At 58.7% G+C, this 22,743-nt stretch overlaps 2 protein-coding genes across 2 annotated transcripts; both read right to left on the bottom strand.

Moving 5' to 3' along the window:
* Positions 1-478: 478 nt before the first annotated feature.
* Positions 479-13,313, bottom strand: GOT2 (glutamic-oxaloacetic transaminase 2). Its single transcript, XM_051629262.1, has 10 exons — positions 13,208-13,313; positions 7,849-8,005; positions 6,661-6,789; positions 6,012-6,071; positions 5,729-5,890; positions 5,408-5,512; positions 3,991-4,141; positions 3,096-3,261; positions 2,053-2,203; positions 479-1,574 (listed from the first exon to the last, which is right to left on the bottom strand). Exons 1-10 carry the CDS (start codon positions 13,264-13,266, stop codon positions 1,452-1,454), a joined length of 1,263 nt encoding a protein of 420 aa, XP_051485222.1. The 5' UTR covers positions 13,267-13,313; the 3' UTR covers positions 479-1,451.
* A 3,786-nt stretch (positions 13,314-17,099) lies between these two features.
* CALB2 (calbindin 2) lies at positions 17,100-20,490 on the bottom strand. Its single transcript, XM_051629794.1, has 10 exons — positions 20,296-20,490; positions 20,115-20,204; positions 19,926-20,006; positions 19,110-19,166; positions 18,922-18,999; positions 18,741-18,796; positions 18,513-18,552; positions 18,376-18,429; positions 18,099-18,170; positions 17,100-17,251 (listed from the first exon to the last, which is right to left on the bottom strand). The coding sequence occupies exons 1-10, from the start codon at positions 20,488-20,490 to the stop codon at positions 17,135-17,137; spliced, it is 840 nt and encodes a 279-aa protein (XP_051485754.1). The 3' UTR covers positions 17,100-17,134.
* Positions 20,491-22,743: the final 2,253 nt, after the last annotated feature.

Below are 22,743 nucleotides of genomic sequence, written 5' to 3'. Positions count from 1 at the left end.
AGCCCTCAGCCTGAGAGCAGCGGGACCGAGCCTCCCCCCCAACTCCCGGGAGAAGCCGGGTCTCCCCGGGCAGGAGCGGGAAGCGAGGACTGTCCCGGTACTGCTGGAAAGGTGGCAGCGGGCAGAGAAAGCTCAGGTGGGCTCACGAGTCCCGTCCCCGTCCTGCGGGTCCACCGAGGGAGCCAGCCGGGCTTGCTCCATCCAGATCCAGTAGCCAGGCACGGGGCAAACAGCCCCTCAGGAACTTGATCCCCCCCCATCTGACACCACCTCGGGCAACCTCAGCCCACACCCCCCCAGCGCTCTTGGGGCACACGGGTGGGAATTGCCCCTCTCTCAAGTGGGATCTGCCCTGGGGGTGACCCTCAGGAGAAGAGGCCATAGCAGAACCCCTGGGCTGGCACATCCCTGGCAGGAACCATTTGGTGCATGGAAGGGCCAGGATCCAGCTGGGTGGTGACAGGAGGAAGCCCCCAGCTCGACACAGCCATGAGCCAACTTTATTTGGATTAAAAATCCAAGTCCAGCCAGTCACAGGGTCTCAGGGACAGTCTGAAAGGACAGAATGTTTTTTTTTTGAGTTGTCAGCTCTTCCCTCAAGATCTTTCCCTCCTGTTTTCTCTTGTCACCAGATGCGAGGAACACCCTGCACCCTCCAGTGAAGGTGGACATGGCTTTGGGACACTCCACGTGGCAGGAAGGGCTGCTGGGGGTACAGGGCTGGGCTGGGAGGGGAAGAGGCAGAGACCAACAGCAGTTTGCAAGGGGGGGGGTTCTTAGCTGGGAAGGTGAGGAATTCTTTCCCTCCAGGGCAGAGGAGTGAAGTCAGGAGAAGCAGGAGGTTTAGAGGGACAGGGGCTCACCCCACACACCCTCACTGGGAGTTACACCTCAACAGAGATTCCCAGATGGAAGGAAGAGAAGCTGATGGAGCAAGTTTTAGCACTGAGAAGTCCTCGGAGCTGGTTGTTGGAAGAAATGGCTTTGGCCCTGCCCAGCTCCGGGCTAGGAGAGGAGGATAGAGGCTGCTGGCAGCAGGGCCCAGCTGAGGAGGCGGGCAGGGATGCAGCCCCCTCCCACTCAGCCCACCCAGAGGCCTCAGAAAGCTTTTCTGGTGGAGACAGGAGCGTGGGGAAGCCTTTGGTGCCTCCACCAGTGAAGATGGCAGAGCTAAACGTTTTGCTTCTTCCAGTGCAGATGGTGCTGGGGCTGATGGAGAAAGGCTGGACAGCAGGGGAGAAAGGCTGTGACGAATGGGAGCTGGCAATGAAGTCCCTGCTCCACAAGGCAGGGTGGTTTTGACCAGGCTTCTACAACAACTTATCTACAAGATACATTCAGCAGCAGCGTCGAGGTGGTGTGGTTGGGAGGATTCTGCTCGTTTCCTTCCCCTCCCCATGTTTGGCAGGTGGAGAAGGGAAGGCCACCAGCTCCAGGGCACACCTCTGTCTCTACTTGGTGACCTGGTGGATGGCGTGGGCCAGGTAACCCACGTTGCCCGACGTGACTCCTGCCACAGAGATTCGTCCGTCCTTGGTCATGTAGATGGAGAACTCCTTGGTCAGTCGCTCCACCTGGGGTGAAAGGGCAGGTTTCAAACCACAGCCCCAACTCTGCTGGCAGAGTGCAGATGTCCCCAGCTTGCCAGAACTGGGAGCAAACTGGGAGGCAGCAGCAGGCGTGGCACCCCATGGCCTTCAGACCCCACGAACCACAGGAGATGCTGCCAGGCTCTCTGGCAACACACAAGCACTGCAGATGTGCAGTCACCTCACTGGCCTTTAAGGCCACCTCACTGGCCTTTAAGGCCACCTCAGTGCCACCAAGGGAGCATTTCCTTTGTCAGGTACACAAGCCACGTCTGCTTTCAACCTCCACAGCACAGCTGGGAGCAGAGGAACCTGGATCCCCAGGGTGCTCCAGTGCTCCACAGGCTGGGAGGATGTTCCTCCTGGTGGGAGAACTGCCCACAGGGGAAGTTTTGGCACCTGCACTCAAGGTCTTACTGGCAAGGCTCACAAATGACACCTTGAGTCCACAGAGAGTGTTTACCTGCTCTGGCTTCAGCCCTGTGAAGCAGAACATGCCGATCTGGTCAGTGATGTGCTGCCAGTTGTGGGAGGATCCTTCTTTCTTGAGGTTGGACACCAGCTGAGTCCTCATGCTGATGATCCGGTCAGCCATGCCCTTCACCTCCACCAGCCTGAGAAGCCAAGCCAGGAGCAGCTCAGAGCAGGGCTGGGATCCACCAACACTGTTCCCTCCCCCACAACTACCAGGAATCAAACCCTCTCCGCCTGGAAGGGCCTCACACCCCCAAAAACATGGGGGGTGCAGATGAGCAAAGACCAAAGGGTGTGAACCTGGTGCTCCAGCTGGGGAGCTGCTCCTTTCTCCTGGTTACCTGAAGGTGACTACTATTTATTCCATCTCTGTTGGACACTACTACCAGAGCATTGGCATTTCTCCTTTCTGAAAGCCACAGGTCAGTAGGAGGCCTCATGGCAGCACTGCCCAAACCAGATAGTATCTGCAGGTAAATGCAGATATTGATATGTGGGGAACCAGAGGCAGAGGTCCCTGGTCCAAGGCAGCACAGCCTGGAGATGTCTCCACAGGGCCTGGCATCAGGTGCCTGCCAAAGGCACCAGCTCCCAGGACACTGCCAGCCTTTGTTCTGCCAGGGCAGCTGCCTCCACACCGAGGGGCTGGGAGAGCAGCACAGGCTGGTGCCAGGGAGCAGGCTTAGGGCACAGGGTGACATTCCTGGGTTTTATTCCCAGGGAGCTTATGCTTCCACATCCCCCATGTGAGACACATTATGTCAGTCCTTCCACTCCTTGGACAGGCAGCTCCTGCAGCCCTCAGGAAGCTCTATCCCCTCCTTTGCAGTGGGGTTTGGTTTTTGCCTTGCTAACACAAGAGAAATCTGTGCCAGGCTGGAGCTGATGCCAGGACAGGAGCAGGGATTTCTCCAGAGGGAAAGGCTGGTTCTGTCCCCTGGGAGCTGTAAAGCTGCCCACAACAGCAGCAGGCAGCTCAGCACAGCACAGGGAGACCTCACAGGGTTGAGCCTGAAGGGGGCTCCCTCTTACCACTCCTTCCGGAGGTCGGGGGTGTTGAGGATGATGGAAGCGATGCGGGCTCCGTTGACGGGGGGGTTGGAGTACATGGGCCGGATGAGGATCTTCAGCTGAGACTCCACCCTCTTGGCCTCCTCGGCGTCGCGGCAAATCACCGTGAAGGCACCAGCACGTTCCCCTGGGAGAGGGGCAGTCAGGTCCCTGCCTCTGCCCGTGGATACCCAGGGCTGGGGCAGGGCTTCTTGAGACTGTCTGCAGTTCTGGGCTCCCCAGTTCATGAAGGAGAAGGAACTGCTGGAAAGAGTCCATCCTAGGGCACTGAGATGCTGAAGGGGCTGGAGCATCTGCCTGTGAGGAAAGGCTGGGAGAGCTGGGGCTGCTCAGCTGGAGAGGAGGAGGCTGAGGGGGGATCTGATCAGTGCTGGTCAGTATCTACAGGGGCTGTCAGGAGGATGGGCCAGACTCTTCTCAGGGGTGCAAGGACAAGGGGCAATGGGCACAAGCTGGAGCACAGGAGGTTGAACCTGAATATGAGAAGATACTTCTTTCCTGTGAGGGTGACAGAGCCCTGGGCCAGGCTGCCCAGGGAGGTGGTGGAGTCTCCGTCCCTGGAGACATTCCAAACCCACCTGGAGGTGTTCCTGTGGGATCTGCTCTAGGGGATCCTGCTCTAGTAGGGGGTTGGACTAGATGATCTCCAGAGGTCCCTTCCAACCCCCACCACTCTGTGAGACACCACACAGCTTTAGCAGAGCCCTAGAAGGGTCTCCACCAGCTCCCAGCAGGTTCTTTCCTGCACCCCGAGGAACACAGGCAGCGGGAAGACACTGGCTGCCAAACCCTGGAGGCAGCAGGGTCCCTCCAGCAGCCTGATTGAAGCCACCTCCTCAGCCCCTGCCCTGCTCACCATACAGCCCCATGTTCTTGGCATAGGACTGTGACAGGAGGACGTCGATGCCCTGCTCGATGAAGTACCGCACAGCCCAGGCGTCCCGGTTGATGTCCCCGCTGGCAAAGCCCTGGTAGGCCATGTCAAAGTACACCAGGAGGTTCCGTTTCTGCCAGCAGAGAGGGGAGAGAGTGTCACAGGGGGGGAACATCCCCCCAAGGAGCAGGGCAGCAGGTTGAAAGAGCCAGGCAAGGGTGGCAGCCAGGCAGGGTGAGAGAGCCAGGCAGGGGGGGGCAGAGCCAGGCAGGGGGTGGCAGAGCCAGGCAGGGGGTGGCAGAGCCAGGCAGGGTGAGAGAGCCAGGCAGGGTGAGAGAGCCAGGCAGGGGGTGGCAGAGCCAGGCAGGGGGGGGCAGAGCCAGGCTGGGGGGGGCAGAGCCAGGCAGGGGGGGGGCAGAGCCAGGCAAGGTGAGAGAGCCAGGCTGGGGGGGGCAGAGCCAGGCAGGGTGAGAGAGCCAGGCACGGTGAGAGAGCCAGGCAGGGGGTGGCAGAGCCAGGCAGGGTGAGAGAGCCAGGCTGGGGGTGGCAGAGCCAGGCAGGGGGTGGCAGAGCCAGGCAGGGGGTGGCAGAGCCAGGCCAGGGTGAGAGAGCCAGGCAGGCAGCAGCCTGCTCAACTGCAATTGTTCTCCAGAAGAGCAGCCATTCCCTGCCACTTGCCAAAGGAAGGCAGCTCAAAACCCACAGCTGCCCACCACACATTAAAGCAGCAGCTGAAGACCCTCCCAGTACATTATGGGATGTGCCATCTAGCCCAGGAGGCAGAAGTGGACTCAGCAGTCCATGTCATTGTCTCCTGTATTATCAGTTTCCAGGAAAACCACCTGGGAACCCTCTGGGCAGGAGCCAGCCCTTCCAACAGCTCCAGGCACACAGCACCTGGCCACGCTGCCCTAAGGTCAGGGCAGCCACCTGTGGGCCACACAGGCCACTATGATAGCTACCAATTCTCAGGGCACTAGTAACTCCAGGCATCCCCAAGCCAAATGTCACTGCCTACAGCTGGGAAGAGCAGCAGGGAGGAGGAGGAGAAGGATGAAGGAAGAACCTGTCCTGTCCATTTCCAGCAGAAGCTCGCGAGGAGACTTCAGGCATGTGGAAGATCTTCCAGCACTGGGAACCCTCCAGCTATCAGGGCTCCCTCTTTCCACCCTGCTGCTCTCCTTTCAGGTCTCCCTACCACAGCTTCCTGAGAAGGTGCCAGCAGAAAGCCTGACAGTCAGCTAGGAGCTTAATGGGTGCACTTGTTGGCTCCCGTCCTCACTGCAGAAACATGACACTGACCTCAGGGAAGGGGGTGGGGTGAAGGCCAGATGCCACCCATGGAAGCTCAGAGATGCAGTTTTCCCAGGACCAGCCCCTGGGATAGCCCACTGCTCACCTTCACTGTAGCTGCCAGTTCCTTCCATTGCTCCTGCCGGGGATCCACCCCAGTGGGGTTGTGAGCACAAGCATGCAAGAGGATGATGCTCTTCTCTGGAATTTTCTAAGGAAGATGTTGAAGAGGATCAATTATTAATGACATCTGAGCACTCTCCTCAGCAGCTGAGATGGGACTCTTGCCCTAGACAGCTTAAGACAAGCTCTGCAAGGCTTCTAGCCTTGACTTGGTGCCTTCAGACATCACATTTAGGCTAAAGCTAGATGACCACCCATCTCCCACACCACCTCCCCTGCCTTCCAGGTATCACAGGCAGCTCACAGAAATGTCATCCATGGCTCCAGAGAAGTCCAGGCTGCACGTCTTGGGGTCGTAGTAGCGATAAGCCTGAAGCTGCAGGCCAGCATCCCGGAAAATGGGGGTGTGGTTGCCCCAGGATGGCTTGGGGAGATACACATCACGGCTGGCCTTGAAGAACCGTTGCTGATCAAGAGAAGGACAGTGTTCAAACAGCCTGAACAGGTTCCAGCAGATAGAAAACCCCAAAAGATTCAGCTCTGCTCTAAAGATGTCCTCTCCTTTCCCCCAGCAGTCATGGACTCACCAAAAAGTTGGCTCCGATTCGCAGAGATCCAGTCCCAGAAATGCCCTGCACAGTGACATACTGCAAGGGAAGGAGCAAACACCAGTGTGAGCAGCCATGGTAGGACATGGGAACAGCCCTGTCCCCACATCAGCAAGAGGACAAGGGGGAATGGCTTGAAACTGGAAGAGGGAGATTGAGGTGAGACATGAGGAGGAAATTCTTGAATGTGAGGGTGGGGAGACCCTGGCCCAGGTTGCCCAGGGAAGCTGTGGCTGCCCCATCCCTGTCCAAGGGCAGGTTGGATGGGGCTTGGAGCAACCTGGGCTGGTGGGAGGTGTCCCTGCCCATGCAGGGGGTTGGGACTAGATGATCTTTAGGGTCCCTTCCAACCCAAACCAGTCCATGGTTAGCAGCAGCACACCCAAACAGGGATATGGGTCAGCAGTTGCAGGGAAGGGAGTTGGGAGCCCTGGCAAGGTTATCATCCTCCTCAGGAAGGGCCATTTCACCCCAGCCTTCAGAGGAAGCAGTATGCCTTGGGCCTGGCCAGCTTGCAACTCAGAGGCACGAGTACCCCTGCCAGTCCTCCTGCTTTCCTGGGCACCCACATCCCAACCATGTCACAGACTGGGCTCCCAGTGCTCCCACTCTTCCCAGTGCTCCTCACCCGGCCGCTCTTGAAGGCCTCGCTGTTTTCCCCCAGCGCCAGCTCTGCGGATGCCCGGGTGAAATCTGCAAGCCCCCCAATGGGCAGGTACTCCTTGTCCATCTTCTTGGATGCTATCATGGCCTCGGCCTGGGAAGGAGGACTCACATTCAGGAAGGAAGGCAGAGGCAGGAAACCCACTGTCAGAGGAGAACACCCCTTCCAGCCTGTTCTGAGTCAGCACTGCTTGACAAGCACACAGGTTTCTCCAAGCAGGAGCTGTCCTGCAGGAAGAGGAGACCTGACTGTTCCTGGAAAGCAGAGGTTGTCTCCACAAAGGGAGAGCAAAAAGCCCTTTGCAGTGTGCTGGGAGTGTACTTGAACTAGATGGAGCAAGTTAAATAATAATAATAAAAAAAACCCAGCCCCCCAGGCCATTTTGGAAGCAGCCTGTGTGAGCACTAGCTCAGCCAGCCCTTCCACACAGCACCCCCAGCTTTGCTGGGCTGAACTTCTTTCCAACAGACTCAGCATCAGAAACCAATCCAAGTCTCTACCTAACACAGGATCAGAGAGTGGAAGTGAGAACAGCAGACAAGAAGCCACATTCAGGAAAACCACAGTGATGGAGACATCTGGAGCACCCCAGGAACCCCACCTGTGCTGCCAGAGAGGCAGGACAGACCTTGGCAGCATCCACATGCCACCAGGGAGCTGTTCCTCACACCACTCTGGCTCCACAGCTGTGACCCAGCTGCAATACATGGTGACCCAGGGCAAGGGATGGCTTTAAACCCCACAGTGGGGAGAAACATGGACAACACATCCTCCCAAGGCCAAGGAGAGCAGGCAGCCACTGTGTGTGTCAGCTACCAGCTGTTTCATGGCCTATTTCTACACTTGGAGCCCTGAAAAGATCCATAATCCCCTCAAGGGCAGCATCCACATCCAGCTCCCTGGGCTGGAGTTTTAAGACTGGCTTATGGAAAAACTGGTAACAAGGGCTCAGCAGAATTTCTAAGACTAATCCAGGAAGGGGACAACGTCAGCTCTTTCCTCCCAGACAGGCTGGCCCAGGGAACATCAGCCTGGTTCAAGAAACACCTTGAAGTTCAGAGGGCTGGTTGGAGAGCTGGTGGAAGTCAGCAAGGAATCAGATTGACCTGGATGGGAACAGGACACGTGTTCCCTGTTTTATCCCCTGCTCACCTTGCGAACACAGCTCAGGACGTACGGCTTCCCGTTGTCATCCCGGTATGCCCCCACCCCCAGGTTCATCTTCTTGGAGTTGGTGTCCCGTTTGAAAGCTTCTGTCACCCCCAGGATGGGGTCGGGGGGACCCATCTCCACATGGGACCACCATGAGCTGAAGGGAAAAAAAATTAGAAGCAGGGAATTAGGCTTGGGAACAGGGTAGGGACGTGAAGCTGGAAGGAAAACCTCAAGGGGAATCTTGTCTTTAAACCACTGGAAAAGGTACAAGCAGTGGTTAGAGAATTATTTGTAGAGAAAAAAAACAACTCTTTTAAGGTCCATGATCCAGCACTTTGCACTGCAGAATGGCTGGAGAGCCTCAGTTCACTGGGGCAGAAGACAACTGACCCCTCCAAGGCACTGTAGGAATGTCCCTGCTTTCCTTAGGTGTGGACACCAGAAAGGCCCCAGGAAACAAGCCTTAACCTCTCCTGCTCTGGCCAAGTGCCATCTCCTCACAGCCCACAGGTGGGATGGTGTAGGTGAGAAGCTTGGCCAGACCCCAGCAATCACACAAAGCACAGTTATGGAGCCTCTTCCCAACTCCTGGAAACTAATCTGCTTTGCCTGCAACGCCGGCTGATGGAACAAAGAGAGTTCCCTTCCCTACAGACTCTCCCTCACTTGAAGAGGCTGTAGCCAAATGGAAATGGCAGAGGACACTTTTCCCCTACCCAGTATGTCAAGCCCTGATGCCAAGGCCCCTTTGGAACACACCAGCTCCCTGTGTGAGGAGCAGCTCTGTGCCCTGCTCCCCAGCAGCAGCTCTACTGGCCACCTGCCCCGGCCCTGCTGGCAGGACACCCTGAAGGCTCTTAATGTCAAGGGCAGAACAGACCATGCTATAAAAAGAAACCCCGTATTCTCTTTGGCCACAGCCTCTGCCCAGTCCCACGTCTGGGCTCTGCAGGCTCCTAGACAGTGCAGGAGAAGCAATGGGGTGGTTTTTAGCAGTGGGCTGTGGTGTTACAGCCCCCTCCTCACAACGGGATTACTCAAGTCAACAACTCCAGGCAGCTCTGAGCATCCTGACACACGACATCACACTGGCACTGCCCCAGACCTCTGCACTGGCACGGGGACATAGACTGCATCCCATCATAGACTGCATCTCATCAGAGCCCCAAGCATCATTTGCCCTCTTCAGGCTCTTCCCATCAGTACCGTATTTGCCCAGGGAAGCTGTGGCTGCCCCATCCCTGGCAGTGTTGAAGGGCAGGTTGGATGGGGCTTGGAGCAGCCTGGGCTGGTGGGAGGTGTCCCTGCCCATGCAGGGGGGTTGGAACTAGATGATCTTCTAGGGCCCTTCCAACCCAAACCATTCTATGACTGGAATTTCCAAATAAAAAGCTTCCAGTTTCTCCATGACAGGCTCTGTGGAAAAAAGGGCAGGCAACACGTAGGAGGCAGAGCCACCTCGGGTAGTTTAAAAATGGAAGATGGGCTTAGCATTTCTTAGACCACTAACAAGTCTTAATTACCTCTCTGGATAAGTTCAGGATCAACTTAGGAAGCAGGATGAGTCAGTTGTGCCAACAACACACGCCCTGCAGAGAGGGCCTGGGGCTGGCAGGGAGGGAGCAGCCTGGGGAGCCAACCTGAGGACACCCTGGGGAAAAACCCACCACAGCTTCATGCTGGTTTGGAAAACCTTTCTCAACGCCTTCCTGGGGCAGGAAGACTCTGCAAAGAAGCATGTCCTTCTGCAGTCCACCTGGTCTGAGGTTATTTTGGTACTAAGGGCTCCAGGAGCCCAGCCACCCATTATTAAAGAGCTGCTGCTCTGGAGACAGCACCTTCTTTCAGCTGGGCCCTTCCCCAAGCAGCTTGACAGGATTTGAGTTTTTTTACACCCTGATCCTGCAAACACTTAAGCAGGTCACTGGACTCTAATACACTACTGCTGCAATTAATGCTGATCCTGTGGGCAATCAGGAGAGTTAAGTACTTTTGTTCTGAGCTTTGTTCTTTTTATCAGCTTAAGGCAGCAAAGGGTTGGTTTAGGACTGATTTTCTCACCACCAGCCTGCAGGTTTTCAGGTGAGGGCCAAAAAAGGGTCCCTCTGCTGCTTCCAGGGAGGTGAGGACAGGGGAAAAAAGTCCAGTCCAAATACATCAGGATACCAAAGAGATCCCAGAGGCAAAGCTTTCCAGAGATCTGGGAGAAGAGATCTAGTAGGGACCCAAGGACACAAGTCCTACCACACCAGCAACCCTGTGTCATCGTAATGTCCCTGCACTGAGTTATATTTTATTTTGAGCAATTAAGAAGAGCACTGGTCTTGGATAAAGGTCAAAGTTATAAACTGCTCATCCCTCTGCCAGGCTGAAGGCACCTCAGTTTGGAAAACTAAGTGAAGAGAAGTTTAAGCTGGGGCTGAACTACCTGAAGGATACCTGATGTAAGCCAAGGGAAGGACATTTTCCAGCTATGGGACTTGGCCAAATCAGAGTTTAGATGCTGAGCAGACCTGGCATTCAAGTAGTCTCCATATTCTTCAGCCAGGCTGGTCTCCTGAGTCAGTTTAATGCACAGCTGCAAGTGCAGCCTGACAGAAGGTAGGAGAATGCACCAGGAACTGTACAAACCAACACCACCTTTTCAAACATCTAGGTGGAACTCATGGCCCAAGGCCTACGAGTGTGTTCACGGGCTCCAGCCAAGCCCAGAAAGCAAGTTTTCCTGTAGGTAAACAAGTGTTCACAAGTCCAGCCAAGGTCTCCATTGTGAAGAGGCCAATCCGTGAAGGTTTCCATTGTGAAGAGGCAAATCCATGTTCCCTGAGGTCCAGCAGAATAAGACACTGGATTTCAAAGCCTCTGCCAAAGCCCTTGCAGCAGCTCTGCAAGCTGGAGCAGAGCAGAGGGGCCAAAGAGATGCTGTCCGGTTACCACAGCTAAAGCAAATATTTACACAAGAACAAAGCCAACAGCCTGCTGGCTATTCCTGGCCTTTCCAGCCTAAAAATCCATTGCCCCAGCCAGCTGCGGTAAGCTTCCCACCACGGAGAGCATCTAAAGTAGTTGTCTAGTGACCCATCAGAGCAGCAGACTGCCTAATCACCTTCATTAGCATTTGTGTGTCCAAGGAGACAGTTTAACCATTCCCTACCTCTGTACCTCTGTCCCGACCATTCCCAGCACACTGGGAACAGCCCAGCACCACGTGAAGTTGCTGAAGGAAACAGAAACTGCTGATCTCTGTGTGCCATCCCCTGCCACTTTTCAAGAACAACCGGAGTTGTGCACAAAGGCTCCTCACCTACAAAAGGGCCGGTGTGTGTCCCTTAGGTTGTTTATTTTGCTGTAAAACAAGCTTGAAGAAAGCAACTCCAGCGGGCTAGCACACCTGTCCAGGCCTGCTGCAATCCAAAGGTGGAAAACACGAGCTCCAGGCACCAGCCCCTCTCAGCTCCAGCTACCAGCTCCCCTGAGCTCCAGACACCAGCCCCTCTCAGCTCCAGCTACCTGCTCCTCTCAGCTCCAGACACCTGCTCCTCTCAGCTCCAGACACCAGCCCCTCTCAGCTCCAGACACCAGCCCCTCTCAGCTCCAGACACCAGCCCCTCTCAGCTCCAGACACCAGCCCCTCTCAGCTCCAGACACCAGCCCCTCTCAGCTCCAGACACCAGCCCCTCTCAGCTCCAGACACCAGCTCCTCTCAGCTCCAGACACCAGCTCCTCTCAGCTCCAGACACCAGCTCCTCTCAGCTCCAGACACCAGCTCCTCTGTACCTGCTAAGCAGAGCCAGAAGGCTGCCTGGGGAGAAGCAGGAGCTGGGAGCATTCCTCTTGATACATCACAGGATATTCCTTAGTAAATTCAATAGAAATATAGCCTAATAAAAGTTTACTAAAGTAATGAATTTGCTATACTAAGGGTTGCTTTTAAAACAAGGTGCTTTGTGAAACTATCAGTCAATTATGCCAAGCATCCTGTAGGCTGTGATAACATCGAGTCTTCTAAGAACCTGTGGTGCCTACAGACACACTGATGTGGACTCTGACCCACCTGGGCAACCTGCCAGCAGGAGACTGGAGACAGGACCAGGACAGAGACAGGACCAGAATCAACCAAGACCCCCCCAGGAGACCCTCGAGCAGGCATCATTACAAAGACAGCCAATCCCAGGAAATAAAATGACTATGTAAAAGAATTCTGGGAACTCATTGACATGGAACTGAAGATGCATGTTTTTGGTGTATGTTAGTCGGGGTGTTTCACTGACTCATTGGAGCACTCATGGTGGAGAATCCCCAGTGCTGCAATAAAGAATCCCTGCTCAATAACAGCTTGTTTGTTGTGATTGGGTCTGGATCTTGGAATCCTTACCCAGCCACACCAGCCTCCCACTGTGGTGAGGAGTGTTAGAAAGCAAAGGGGTTTGGAAGCTTCGAAATTTGTGTTTCACTCTCACAAGGCAGCCAGGGGCTGGTGCTGGACACCTCAGGGTTCATCAATATCTAATCTTTATCTGCTGTAATAAGGAAATAAAATCCCCACTGCTTTTCTGCTGGGGGCTGTTCCTTAAAGCCTCCCCAGCCAGCACGGGGCAGGCGTTACAAAGAGCTCTGGAGAGCAGCAAGCTGTGGATTCAGAGACAGCAGAGTCCAGAGCTCCCAGTGCAGAACTGGTCCTCACTGGTCCTCTCCCCTGCTCCCATCCCACTCTCGCACCAGGGTCTGCATCCCTGCAGGCAGCACCGCCAGCCCCACCAGGCTGCCCCCCAGCCCTTTTCCATGCCCTGGGGGGAGGGGGGGGGGGCTGTCCCTTCGGTCTCATTATTGGGGAGCAGCCCCCCCCCCCCCAGCTCCATCTCACAGTGCCCGGGGTGCCCCCGCTGCACAGCCCCAGCAGCACCCCAGCCCCGCTCCTCCGTTCACAGGACCCTCCCCATCCCCCCCGTTCATTGCACAGGGCCCCCCCCCCCAACCTCGCACCCTCCACAAGGTGCCCCCGGGCCCCCCCACCCCGGCTGGGCCGGGCCCGTCCCACGCACCGCGCGCCCTCCCCGGGGCGACCCCTCAAGGGCAGCCCCGTCAGGAACGGACCCCGGCTCCCGACCCCTGTCCATCCAACACACCCAGCACCCCCCGGACTCCTGCGCTCCCCAAAAACCCCGGGAATCCCCCCACAAAACCCCGGCGGAGGGACACGCCGCCGCCTCACCGCCCGCTCCCCTCAGCACACCCCCCCCCCCCCCCCCCCAAAACCCGCCTCGCCTCGCCTCCCAGGGGCACAGCGGCGGAGAATCCCCCCCCGCCGGTAGCAGAGGGGTGTCCCGCGGGGCTGGAGGCGGCGGTCCGGGCTGACCTGCGGCGGGCGGCGAGGCGCGGGGCGGGCAGGAGGCGGCGGGAGAGCAGCAGCGCCATGGCGGAGGGAGGGAGGGAGGGAGCGAGGGAGGCGGGCGCAGCACCGCGCAGGGATCCGGCCCCGCCGCGCCGCGCCCCCTGGCGGCCCGGAGGACTCACCGCGGGCCCGGCGGGGTGGGGGGAACTGGGGTGAGGTGGGAGGTACTGGGGTGTGCTGGGGTGTGAACTGGGGTGAGCTGGGATGTACTGGGGTGAGCTGGGGTGAACTGGGGTGAGCTGGGATGTGAACTGGGGTGAACGGGGGTGAACTGGGGTGTGCTGGGGTGAGCTGGGATCTGAACTGGGGTGAGCTGGGGTGTGCTGGGGTGAACTGGGGTGAGCTGGGATGTACTGGGGTGTGCTGGGGTGAGCTGGGGTGAGCTGGGGTGTGCTGGGGTGTGAACTGGGGTGTGCTGGGGTGTGAACTGGGGTGAGCTGGGGTGTGCTGGGGTGAGCTGGGATGTACTGGGGTGAGCTGGGGTGTGCTGGGGTGAACTGGGGTGTGCTGGGGTGTGAACTGGGGTGAACTGGGGTGTGCTGGGGTGTGAACTGGGGTGAGGTGGGGTGAGCTGGGATGTACTGGGGTGAGCTGGGATGTACTAGGGTGTGAACTGGGGTGAGCTGGGAGGTACTGGGATGTGCTGGGGTGTGAACTGGGGTGAGCTGGGGTGAGCTGGGATGTACTGGGGTGTGAACTGGGGTGTACTGGGGTGTGAACTGGGGTGAACTGGGGTGAGCTGGGATGTACTGGGATGTGCTGGGGTGTGAACTGGGGTGAGCTGGGAGGTACTGGGGTGAACTGGGGTGTGCTGGGGTGTGCTGGGGTGTGAACTGGGGTGAGCTGGGGTGTGCTGGGGTGAGCTGGGGTGTAATGGGGTGAACTGGGGTGAGCTGGGGTGAGCTGGGGTGTGCTGGGGTGTAATGGGGTGTAATGGGGTGAACTGGGGTGTGCTGGGGTGAGCTGGGGTGAGCTGGGATGTGAACTGGGGTGTGCTGGGGTGAACTGGGATGTGAACTGGGGTGAACGGGGGTGAACTGGGGTGTGCTGGGGTGAGCTGGGGTGAGCTGGGATGTGAACTGGGGTGAGCTGGGATGTGCTGGGGTGAGCTGGGGTGTGAACTGGGATGCGCTGGGGTGAGCTGCGGTGTGCTGGGGTGAACTGGGGTGAACTGGGGTGAGCTGGGATGTGAGCTGGGGTGAGCTGGGGTGAACTGGGGTGAGCTGGGATGTACTGGGATGTACTGGGGTGTGCTGGGGTGAGCTGGGGTGTGCTGGGGTGTGCTGGGATGTGAACTGGGGTGTGAACTGGGGTGAACTGGAGTGAGCTGGGATGTACTGGGGTGTGCTGGGGTGTGAGCTGGGGTGTGCTGGGGTGAGCTGGGATGTACTGGGGTGAGCTGGGGTGTGCTGGGGTGAGCTGGGGTGAACTGGGGTGAGCTGGGATGTGAACTGGGGTGTGAGCTGGGGTGAGCTGGGGTGTACTGGGATGTGCTGGGGTGAGCTGGGGTGTGAACTGGGGTGAACTGGGGTGAGCTGGGGTGAACTGGGATGTGAACTGGGGTGAGCTGGGGTGTGCTGGGGTGTGCTGGGGTGAACTGGGGTGAGCTGGGGTGTGCTGGGGTGTGCTGGGGTGAGCTGGGATGTGAACTGGGGTGAACTGGGGTGAACTGGGATGTGAACTGGGGTGAGCTGGGGTGTGCTGGGGTGAGCTGGGATCTGAACTGGGGTGAGCTGGGGTGTGCTGGGGTGAGCTGGGGTGAGCTGGGGTGTGCTGGGGTGAGCTGGGATCTGAACTGGGGTGAGCTGGGGTGAACTGGGGTGAGCTGGGATGTGAACTGGGGTGAACGGGGGTGAACTGGGGTGTGCTGGGGTGAGCTGGGATCTGAACTGGGGTGAGCTGGGGTGTGCTGGGGTGAACTGGGGTGAGCTGGGATGTACTGGGGTGTGCTGGGATGAACTGGGGTGTACTGGGATGAACTGCAGTGTGCTGGTGTGAACTGGGATGAACTGGGGTGAACTGGGATGTGCTGGGCTGAACTGGGATGTGCTGGGCCCACCCCATCCCCATCCCACCCTATCGCCATCCCATCCCATCCCACCTTCATCCCATCCCACCCTATCCCATCCCTATCCCCATCCCATCCCATCTTCATCCCAACCTAATCCCATCCCCTCCCATCCCACCTTCATCCCACCTTCATCCCATCCCGCCTTCATCCCATCCCCTCCCATCCCACCTTCATCCCCTCCCATCCCATCCCACCTTCTTCATCCCATCCCCATCCCACCTTCATCCCACCCCATCCTCATTCCACCTTCATCCCACGCCACCCTATCCCACCTTCATCCCCTCCCATCTTCATCCCATCCCATCCCACCTTCATCCCAACCTAATCCCATCCTACCTTCATCCCATCCCACCTTCATCCCCTCCCATCCCACCTTCATTCCACCCTATCCCACCTTCATCCCATCCCACCTTCATCCCAACCTAATCCCATGCCATCCCTATCCCACCTTCATCCCACCCAACCCTATCCCATGTTCATCCCATCCCACCTTCATCCCAACCTAATCCCATCCCACCTTCATCCCATCCCACCTTCATCCCAACCTAATCCCATGCCATCCCCATCCCACCTTCATCCCATCTCATCCCACCTTCATCCCATCCCACCTTCATCCCAACCTAATCCCACCCAACCCTATCCCATGTTCATCCCATCCCACCTTCATCCCACCTTCATCCCATCCCACCTTCATCCCAACCTAATCCCATCCCACCTTCATCCCAACCTAATCCCATGCCATCCCCATCCCACCTTCATCCCATCTCATCCCACCCTATCCCACCTTCATCCCAACCTAATCCCATGCCATCCCCATCCCACCTTCATCCCACCTCATCCCACCTTCATCCCATCCCACCTTCATCCCAACCTAATCCCATCCCCTCCCATCCCACCTTCATCCCAACCTAATCCCATCCCCTCCCATCCCACCTTCATCCCAACCTAATCCCATCCCCTCCCATCCCACCTTCATCCCATCCCACCTTCATCCCAACCTAATCCCATCCCACCTTCATCCCAACCTAATCCCATCCCCTCCCATCCCACCTTCATCCCATCCCACCTTCATCCCAACCTAATCCCATCCCCTCCCATCCCACCTTCATCCCAACCTAATCCCATCCCCTCCCATCCCACCTTCATCCCATCCCACCTTCATCCCAACCTAATCCCATCCCCTCCCATCCCACCTTCATCCCAACCTAATCCCATCCCCTCCCATCCCACCTTCATCCCATCCCACCTTCATCCCAACCTAATCCCATGCCATCCCCATCCCACCTTCATCCCATCCCACCCCACCCTATCCCACCTTCATCCCAACCTAATCCCATGCCATCCCCATCCCACCTTCATCCCCTCCCATCCCACCTTCATCCCATCCCATCCCACCTTCATCCCATCCCACCTTCTTCATCCCCCCCCCCCCCCCGTTCCCAGGGGCAGCAGCAGGCAGGTGTCTCTAGCAGTACTTCAATTTATTTGTAAACTGTTCTTTGGTAAACGAGAAAAACTCAAGAAGAGACAAAAAAAAAAAATCAATGAAAACGACCCCCTCCCCCCCTCCAAATAATTAATAATAATATTAATTAATAATAATAATTAATCATAACAACAACAAATCATAATTAAACCAACCAGGTGGACGGGGTTAAAAAAAAGTCTCCCCCCCAAAGTGGGATTGGAACGACCTACAGCAAACTCAAGAGCTGGGGGGGCAGAGCTTGGGGGGGTAGGTTTTTGGGGGGGCAGCACTGCCCCCCTCCTGGCCCCTCTCCCTCCCACCCCCCCCGCGGGGCTGCAGTTTTGGGGGGGTCCTACATGGGGGGCTCGTTGCAGAGCACGAGTTCCAGCTCCTTGCGGTAGAGTTTGCCCCCGTCGGAGAGATTCATGATGCTCTTCCTGTAGTTGGTCAGTTGTTGGATGTTCAGCTCCTGCAGGGAAGGAGGGGTGAGGGGGGGCACCCCCAAACTGGGGACACCCCCCCCCCCCCCCCCCCAGACACACAGACAAACACACCCCTGAACATCCCGTGAGGATGTGGGGGTTGACACATCTGGACCAGCAGCTCTTGTGGTTCTGGTGGAGAAGGGACAACAGGGGGTGGAAGGGGAGGGTGGGAGAGGGGAGGAGAAATTGGGGGGTGCTCAAGGGGAGGGGGGATTGGAGGGTGCTCTGGGGAGGGGGGGGGTGCTTTGGGGAGGGGGGTTGGGGGGTGCTCCAGGGGTGAAGGGATTGGGGGGTGCTCTGGGGAGGGGAGATTGGGGGGTGCTCCCAGTGGGGAGGGGAGATTGGGGGGTGCTCTGGGGAGGAGGGATTGGGGGGTGCTCCAGGGGGGAGGGATTGGGGGGTGCTCCAGGGGGGAGGGGGAATTGGGGGGTGCTCCGGGGAGGAGGGATTGGGGGGTGTTCCCAGGGGGAGGGATTGGGGGGTGCTCTGGGGAGGAGGGATTGGGGGGTGTTCCCAGGGGGAGGGATTGGGGGGTGCTCCCAGGGAGGGGAGATTGGGGGGTCCTCCAGGGGGGAGGAATTGGGAGGTCCTCCAGGGGAGGAGGAATTGGGGGGTTTTCCTGGGGAGGAGGGATTGGGGGATGTTCCCAGGGAGGAGGGATTGGGGGATGTTCCCAGGGGGAGGGATTGGGGGGTGCTCTGGGGAGGAGGGATTGGGGGGTGCTCGAGGGAAAGGGGAGATTGGGGGGTCCTCCAGGGGGGAGGGGGAATTGGGGGGTGCTCCGGGGAGGCTTCCAGACTCCATCCCCCCTTTTTTCCTTCCCCGCTTTACCTTCTTGTTCTTCTCAGACAGGTCTTTCAACAGAGCATCCAACTCGTTCTCGTCGATGAAGCCGCTGCCATCCTGGATAAGCAGGGAGGAACATCAACAGGGGGGGAAGGACACCAGCCCTGCAGCTCCCCCACCCCAGGGACACCCCCAAACCCTCACCCCCCCACCCCCCAAATCAGAGCCAATTGAAACCACGTGGGGTTTGGGGTTGTTGTGTTTTTTTTTGGCCCTGATTTGTCTTCAATTTGGGGCAGTTTCCCAGGAGCTGCTCCCCTACCTTGTCATAGAAGTTGAAGATGGCATTGAACTCCTCCGAGGACAACTTCATCCCCTGGGCAAGGGAGAACGAGGCATGAGGGAGGGGACAGAGGAGCAAGCAGGGAATGGGAATGTCGGGGTTGGTTCTTGTTTTACCTGGAATTTCAGCAGGAAGTTTTCCTGCACCGGCAAAAGGCTGGAAAAGAAGCACAGGGCAGGGATGAGCAGGAAGCAGCCAGGAGAAGGTACTTTTTTTCCACCCAAAGAGCAAATTAAAGAGGAAAACTGTTTTCCTTGGGAGCTGGAGCAGGATGCTCCCAGCCAGCAGGGTTCCAGGGTGTCTTTCCCTCCCCACCTCTCCCTCCTGGCCACCTATCACCTTACCGGGACATCTCGGAGAGGCCCAGTTTCCCATCACCGTTCATGTCGAACATCCGCAGCTGTTGGGACAACAAGCAGCACCAGGTCACCCGTGGCCTCCTTCTCCCCCACCTCCCACCCCTCCTGGGGCGGTGGGACCCCCAGGGGAGAGCCCCCCCAGCCTGTTCCCAGTGGTCCCACTCACAATGGTCTGCGTGTACTCCTGCAGCTTGGGCTCGTCGTAGGGTCGGTTCGCCTTCTTCAGCAGGTCTGACAAGAAGCCCTGGAAGGAGGAGGCTTTGCTGGCTCCATCCTCATCCCCAGGCTGTCCCCTCGGGGATGTCCCACCCCACTGGGGACAGGGCTCAACCCACCCCACCGCCCACAACCCACCTTGAGCTCGTTGGCTTCGATGTAGCCGCTGCGGTCGGTGTCGTACCTGCGCCAGGCCTGAGGAACAGCCCCCCGGGCACGTCAGCAGGGGCTTGTGGAACAGTTTTCCCCCTCTCCCAGAACCTCCCACCCCGACCTGGAGCATCCCCCCTCCCATCCCAGCAGAGAGAGAGGCGGGGGGGGTCACCTCAGGGCTCCCATCCCAGCTCGTGGTGGCCTCGCAGCCCCGCGCCGAGAGTTCAAGAGCGAGGATCCTCACCCCGGCGTGCAAGGCTGGGCTTTAACACTTAATTACATCCCCCAATTAAACAACAGCACCAGCTCCTCCCCAGCCCGGGCCACGGGCTGCTCCTCTTTCAGCCATCACCTCCACCTCGGCTTCATTTTCCAAGCACCAGCTCCTCCCCACCCCGGGATGCTGCACCCCCTGTCACCCATTTCCCTCCCGCCCTTCGGACAGGTTCACCCCCTGCGAGGGTGCAGCCAGGTTTTGGGGTGGCCCAGAGCAGTGTTGTCTGCTCCAGCACATCCCTTGGGCACCAAGAACCACCCTAGAAGGGGAATTGACAGGAACGGTTCCAAAACCCCACAGCTCATCTCACCTGGAGACCAGGACAAGGTGCCCAAGGGGCGCTGAGGACTGGGGAAACTCAGCACGCTCCCAACTCTCTCCCTTCCCAAACCAGCATCACCTCCCAGTGTTGAGTGAAAGCCCAGAATTTAGGGGGAGGCCAGGAGGGGTTTGGGCAATGCCAGCTCCCTGCTGTTGGGCACCAGGGATTGAATCCCTCGGGAAGCACATCCCGCCCCGCTCACCTCCATGAATTCCGAGCTGGAGCCCACGTGCTGGCGGAAACACAGCAGGAAATTCTCCTCCGTGGGCAGGATCTGGGCCAGCTGTGGGGGGACACGAGCGTCAGGGGTGGGAGGGAACCAGGGCCGTGGTTCCCCAGGAGCATCCCGAGGAGGGGGAACACGAGCAGCCCCGGAGCCAGCACCGCTCACCTCGGCCATCTCGATCCTGCCGTCCGAGTTTTTGTCGTACTTGAGCATGAACTCCTTCATCTTGTCCCCCAAGTTGTCATTCCTGGGGTCCTGCCAGCCAGGAGAGAGGGGACGGGAGAGCTTAACCCACCCGGCAGGAGGGAAGGGGGGGGGAAGCAAAACCAGAAGAAGAGCCCCTTACCACACCCGCCCCTTTCCTGGCGCTTTCCAGCTCCTGGAAGAAGTTTTCCAGCTCTTTGCCTTCGATGTAGCCGTTTCCTAAGGGGAGGAAATCAAGGCAATAAGCCCCCCCCGCTGGTGTCGGAGGAAGGGAGGGGTGCTCCGGGGGTTGCAGCCTTTGTCCCCCACCTTGGGGACATGGCTCGGAGCCCCCCATGGCAGCAAAGCCACCCCAGCCCCTGCCAAGGGGTCACACGGACCTGGTGATGCCTGAATTTGCAGGGAGCTGGAGCCCCCCTGGTTGTCACCTGGAGTGGGAGCCACAGCCCCAGACCTGACCCCTGCCCTTGTAGGGTGCAGGGGGCTTTGTCCCCATCCCCGTCATGGCAGGGTGTGTGTGGGGGGGGGGGCTTTGTCTCCATCCCAGGCTTTCCTGGATTTTCTGCAGCTGATGCTGCAACCGGGTGGTTTGATGGCTCAAGGGTTGTCCACCTGGCTCCTCACAACCCATGGCAGGGGCAAACAGGGAGCAGGGACAAGGCACCTGGCACAGTGTCACCCCCTGGGCACAGGAGCAGCCCCCAGGATGGGATCAGCTCAGCCAGAGGCTGGGGGCTTGGGGAGGTCCCTGTCCCATGGAACCCCCAGCCCTTGCTGCTGAGATCCGTGCTGAGACGTGGCTTCCACGGAACCTGGGGCACCCACAGCCCTTCCCTGCCTGTGCCAGGAGGGCTCAGCCTGGACCCAACCATGTGCCACTGCTTTGGCAGTGGCCCTTGATGGCTTCGGAGGGGTGACAGGCATGCCCTGAAGCAGCAAGGTCATGCCACAGCCAGGGGACACAGCAAGGACACTGGCTACTGCCACCACCCTGCCAGAAATCCAGACATCTGGGCACAGCTGGGGGACACTGCCCCTTCCTCCAAAGTGCCAGGCTGAGGGACGACCAGAGCTCCTCCCCGTGGGACCCTCCCCAAAGCCCTCTCCCCATCCCAGCCTCCAGAGCCTTGGACCACGCTGCCATCGGCACCCACAGGGTCCCAGGTGGCATCTTCTCCCTGCTGCAACCCAGGGGCTGGGAACAACCCATCCTCATGCCAGCTGGAAGCACCTGGGGACATCCAGGGCACCTTCCTCGATGAGAGCAACATCCCCACGGATGAGCCACATCCCCATGGATGAGCCACATCCCTCCCAGGAGGGGACAAGGGGCTTGGGCAGTGTCAGGGTGCTGGTGTGAGCTGCCGAGGGGGCTTTCCACTGCTTTTTCCCCAGGGGATTTGCTTTTGTGGGAGAGCCCTTTGAATTCAGCTGGGGGGGGGGAGGGGGGGGGAAATCAGCAGGAGTTTTTTGAGCCAGAAAAACACCAAGAAAAGCCACGGCTGGTAGCTTGGTTCCTCCCAAGAGCAGCTTGGATGGGTCTGACCCGTGCCCGCCGAAGCGGTGGGGTGTGGAGCAGCGTGGAAAATTCCTTCTGGAGAACCATGGCTGGTGTGTGTGGCTGCACCCCCCAGCCCCCCTGTGCTGCAGAGCCATGGGACAAGCGTGGCTGGCAAGGTGAGGGCATCAGAGACCCCCAAAGGGACATCTCTGGGGCGTGAGGAGCCTCAGGTGACAAGGGGGCGAGAGCCCACGGGAGGGGTTTAAGCACAGGGAAGAACCTGGGTCCTTCCATCACCCATCAGCAGAGGGAAGCAGGTGGGGTTTTGGAGCTCCTGAATGAGCACTGTCCTCCTCAAGGCCACCATCTCCTCTCCTGGTCACCTGCTGTGCTGCAGCCCGGCCCTGCCCCGGGTTGGATCCCTGCCTGTCCCTGTGTTTTGGAGATGACAGAGCACACATCCCAGGGCGCAGCAAGGTGTCCTTGCAGGACGGCGCTGGCCACTCAGCTCGGGAGCTGCCCGTTCCCACCGGGAGCTGCCCGTTCCCACCGTCCCACCTTCCCAACCCCTCGGCTGCCCCGGAGCCAGCTCCAGAGGTGACAAGGACATCCCCGCCTGCCTCCCCCGGGGCTGCGGGGCTCTTGTGGGACCCCAGGGTGCAGCCAGGAGGGCACCCAGGGCAGGCTGAGCCCGGCGACACTGTGTGACACAGTTCTCAGGGGGGTTTTGGTCCCCACATCCCCCGGGACAGAAGACGAGGAGAAGAGCAAGAGCTTTCCCTTCCCAGAGGGCTGAGCCCCCTTCACTGCACCGCGGCGCTGAAATAAACTCTTCTCCCAGCCCAAGGGGGCTGCTTTTCTGCACTCCCACCCCTTTTTTTTTTTTGGGGGGGGCTGGCAGGGGACAGGGGGACGCGCCCGGTTGTGACTCTGCGGGGAGGTGACACCCCCGTGGGGGACACAGTCGCTGCCAGAGCATCTTCAGGGAGAGGTTTGGTGCGGGGCTGGGGAGCAGGCAGGGAGGGACCGAGTGCTCCAGCCGCGGAAGGGACGTTCCTCACCCTGCTCTGGGGCAAGGGACACCCCCTC

The sequence above is a fragment of the Apus apus genome, chromosome 11 (assembly GCF_020740795.1).
Source record: "Apus apus isolate bApuApu2 chromosome 11, bApuApu2.pri.cur, whole genome shotgun sequence".
NCBI lineage: Eukaryota > Metazoa > Chordata > Aves > Apodiformes > Apodidae > Apus > Apus apus.
Note: the sequence above shows the minus strand (reverse complement) of the source record. Positions and strands in the feature narration are given on the sequence as shown.

Excerpts from the sequence above, each read along its gene's own strand:
- GOT2 (XM_051629262.1), bottom strand. The coding sequence starts at position 13,266 with ATGGCGCTGCTGCTCTCCCGCCGCCTCCTGCCCGCCCCGCGCCTCGCC. Across the intron at positions 6,072-6,660 it reads AGGCCTTCAAGAGCGGCCGG|TATGTCACTGTGCAGGGCAT; the intron begins GTGAGGAGCACT and ends CTTCCCTTGCAG. Across the intron at positions 5,891-6,011 it reads GAATCGGAGCCAACTTTTTG|CAACGGTTCTTCAAGGCCAG; the intron begins GTGAGTCCATGA and ends TCTCTTGATCAG.
- CALB2 (XM_051629794.1), bottom strand. The coding sequence starts at position 20,490 with ATGGGGGGCTCCGAGCCATGTCCCCAAGGTGGGGGACAAAGGCTGCAA. Across the intron at positions 20,205-20,295 it reads CCAGGAAAGGGGCGGGTGTG|GACCCCAGGAATGACAACTT; the intron begins GTAAGGGGCTCT and ends CCTGGCTGGCAG. Across the intron at positions 19,000-19,109 it reads TCGAAGCCAACGAGCTCAAG|GGCTTCTTGTCAGACCTGCT; the intron begins GTGGGTTGTGGG and ends TCCTCCTTCCAG.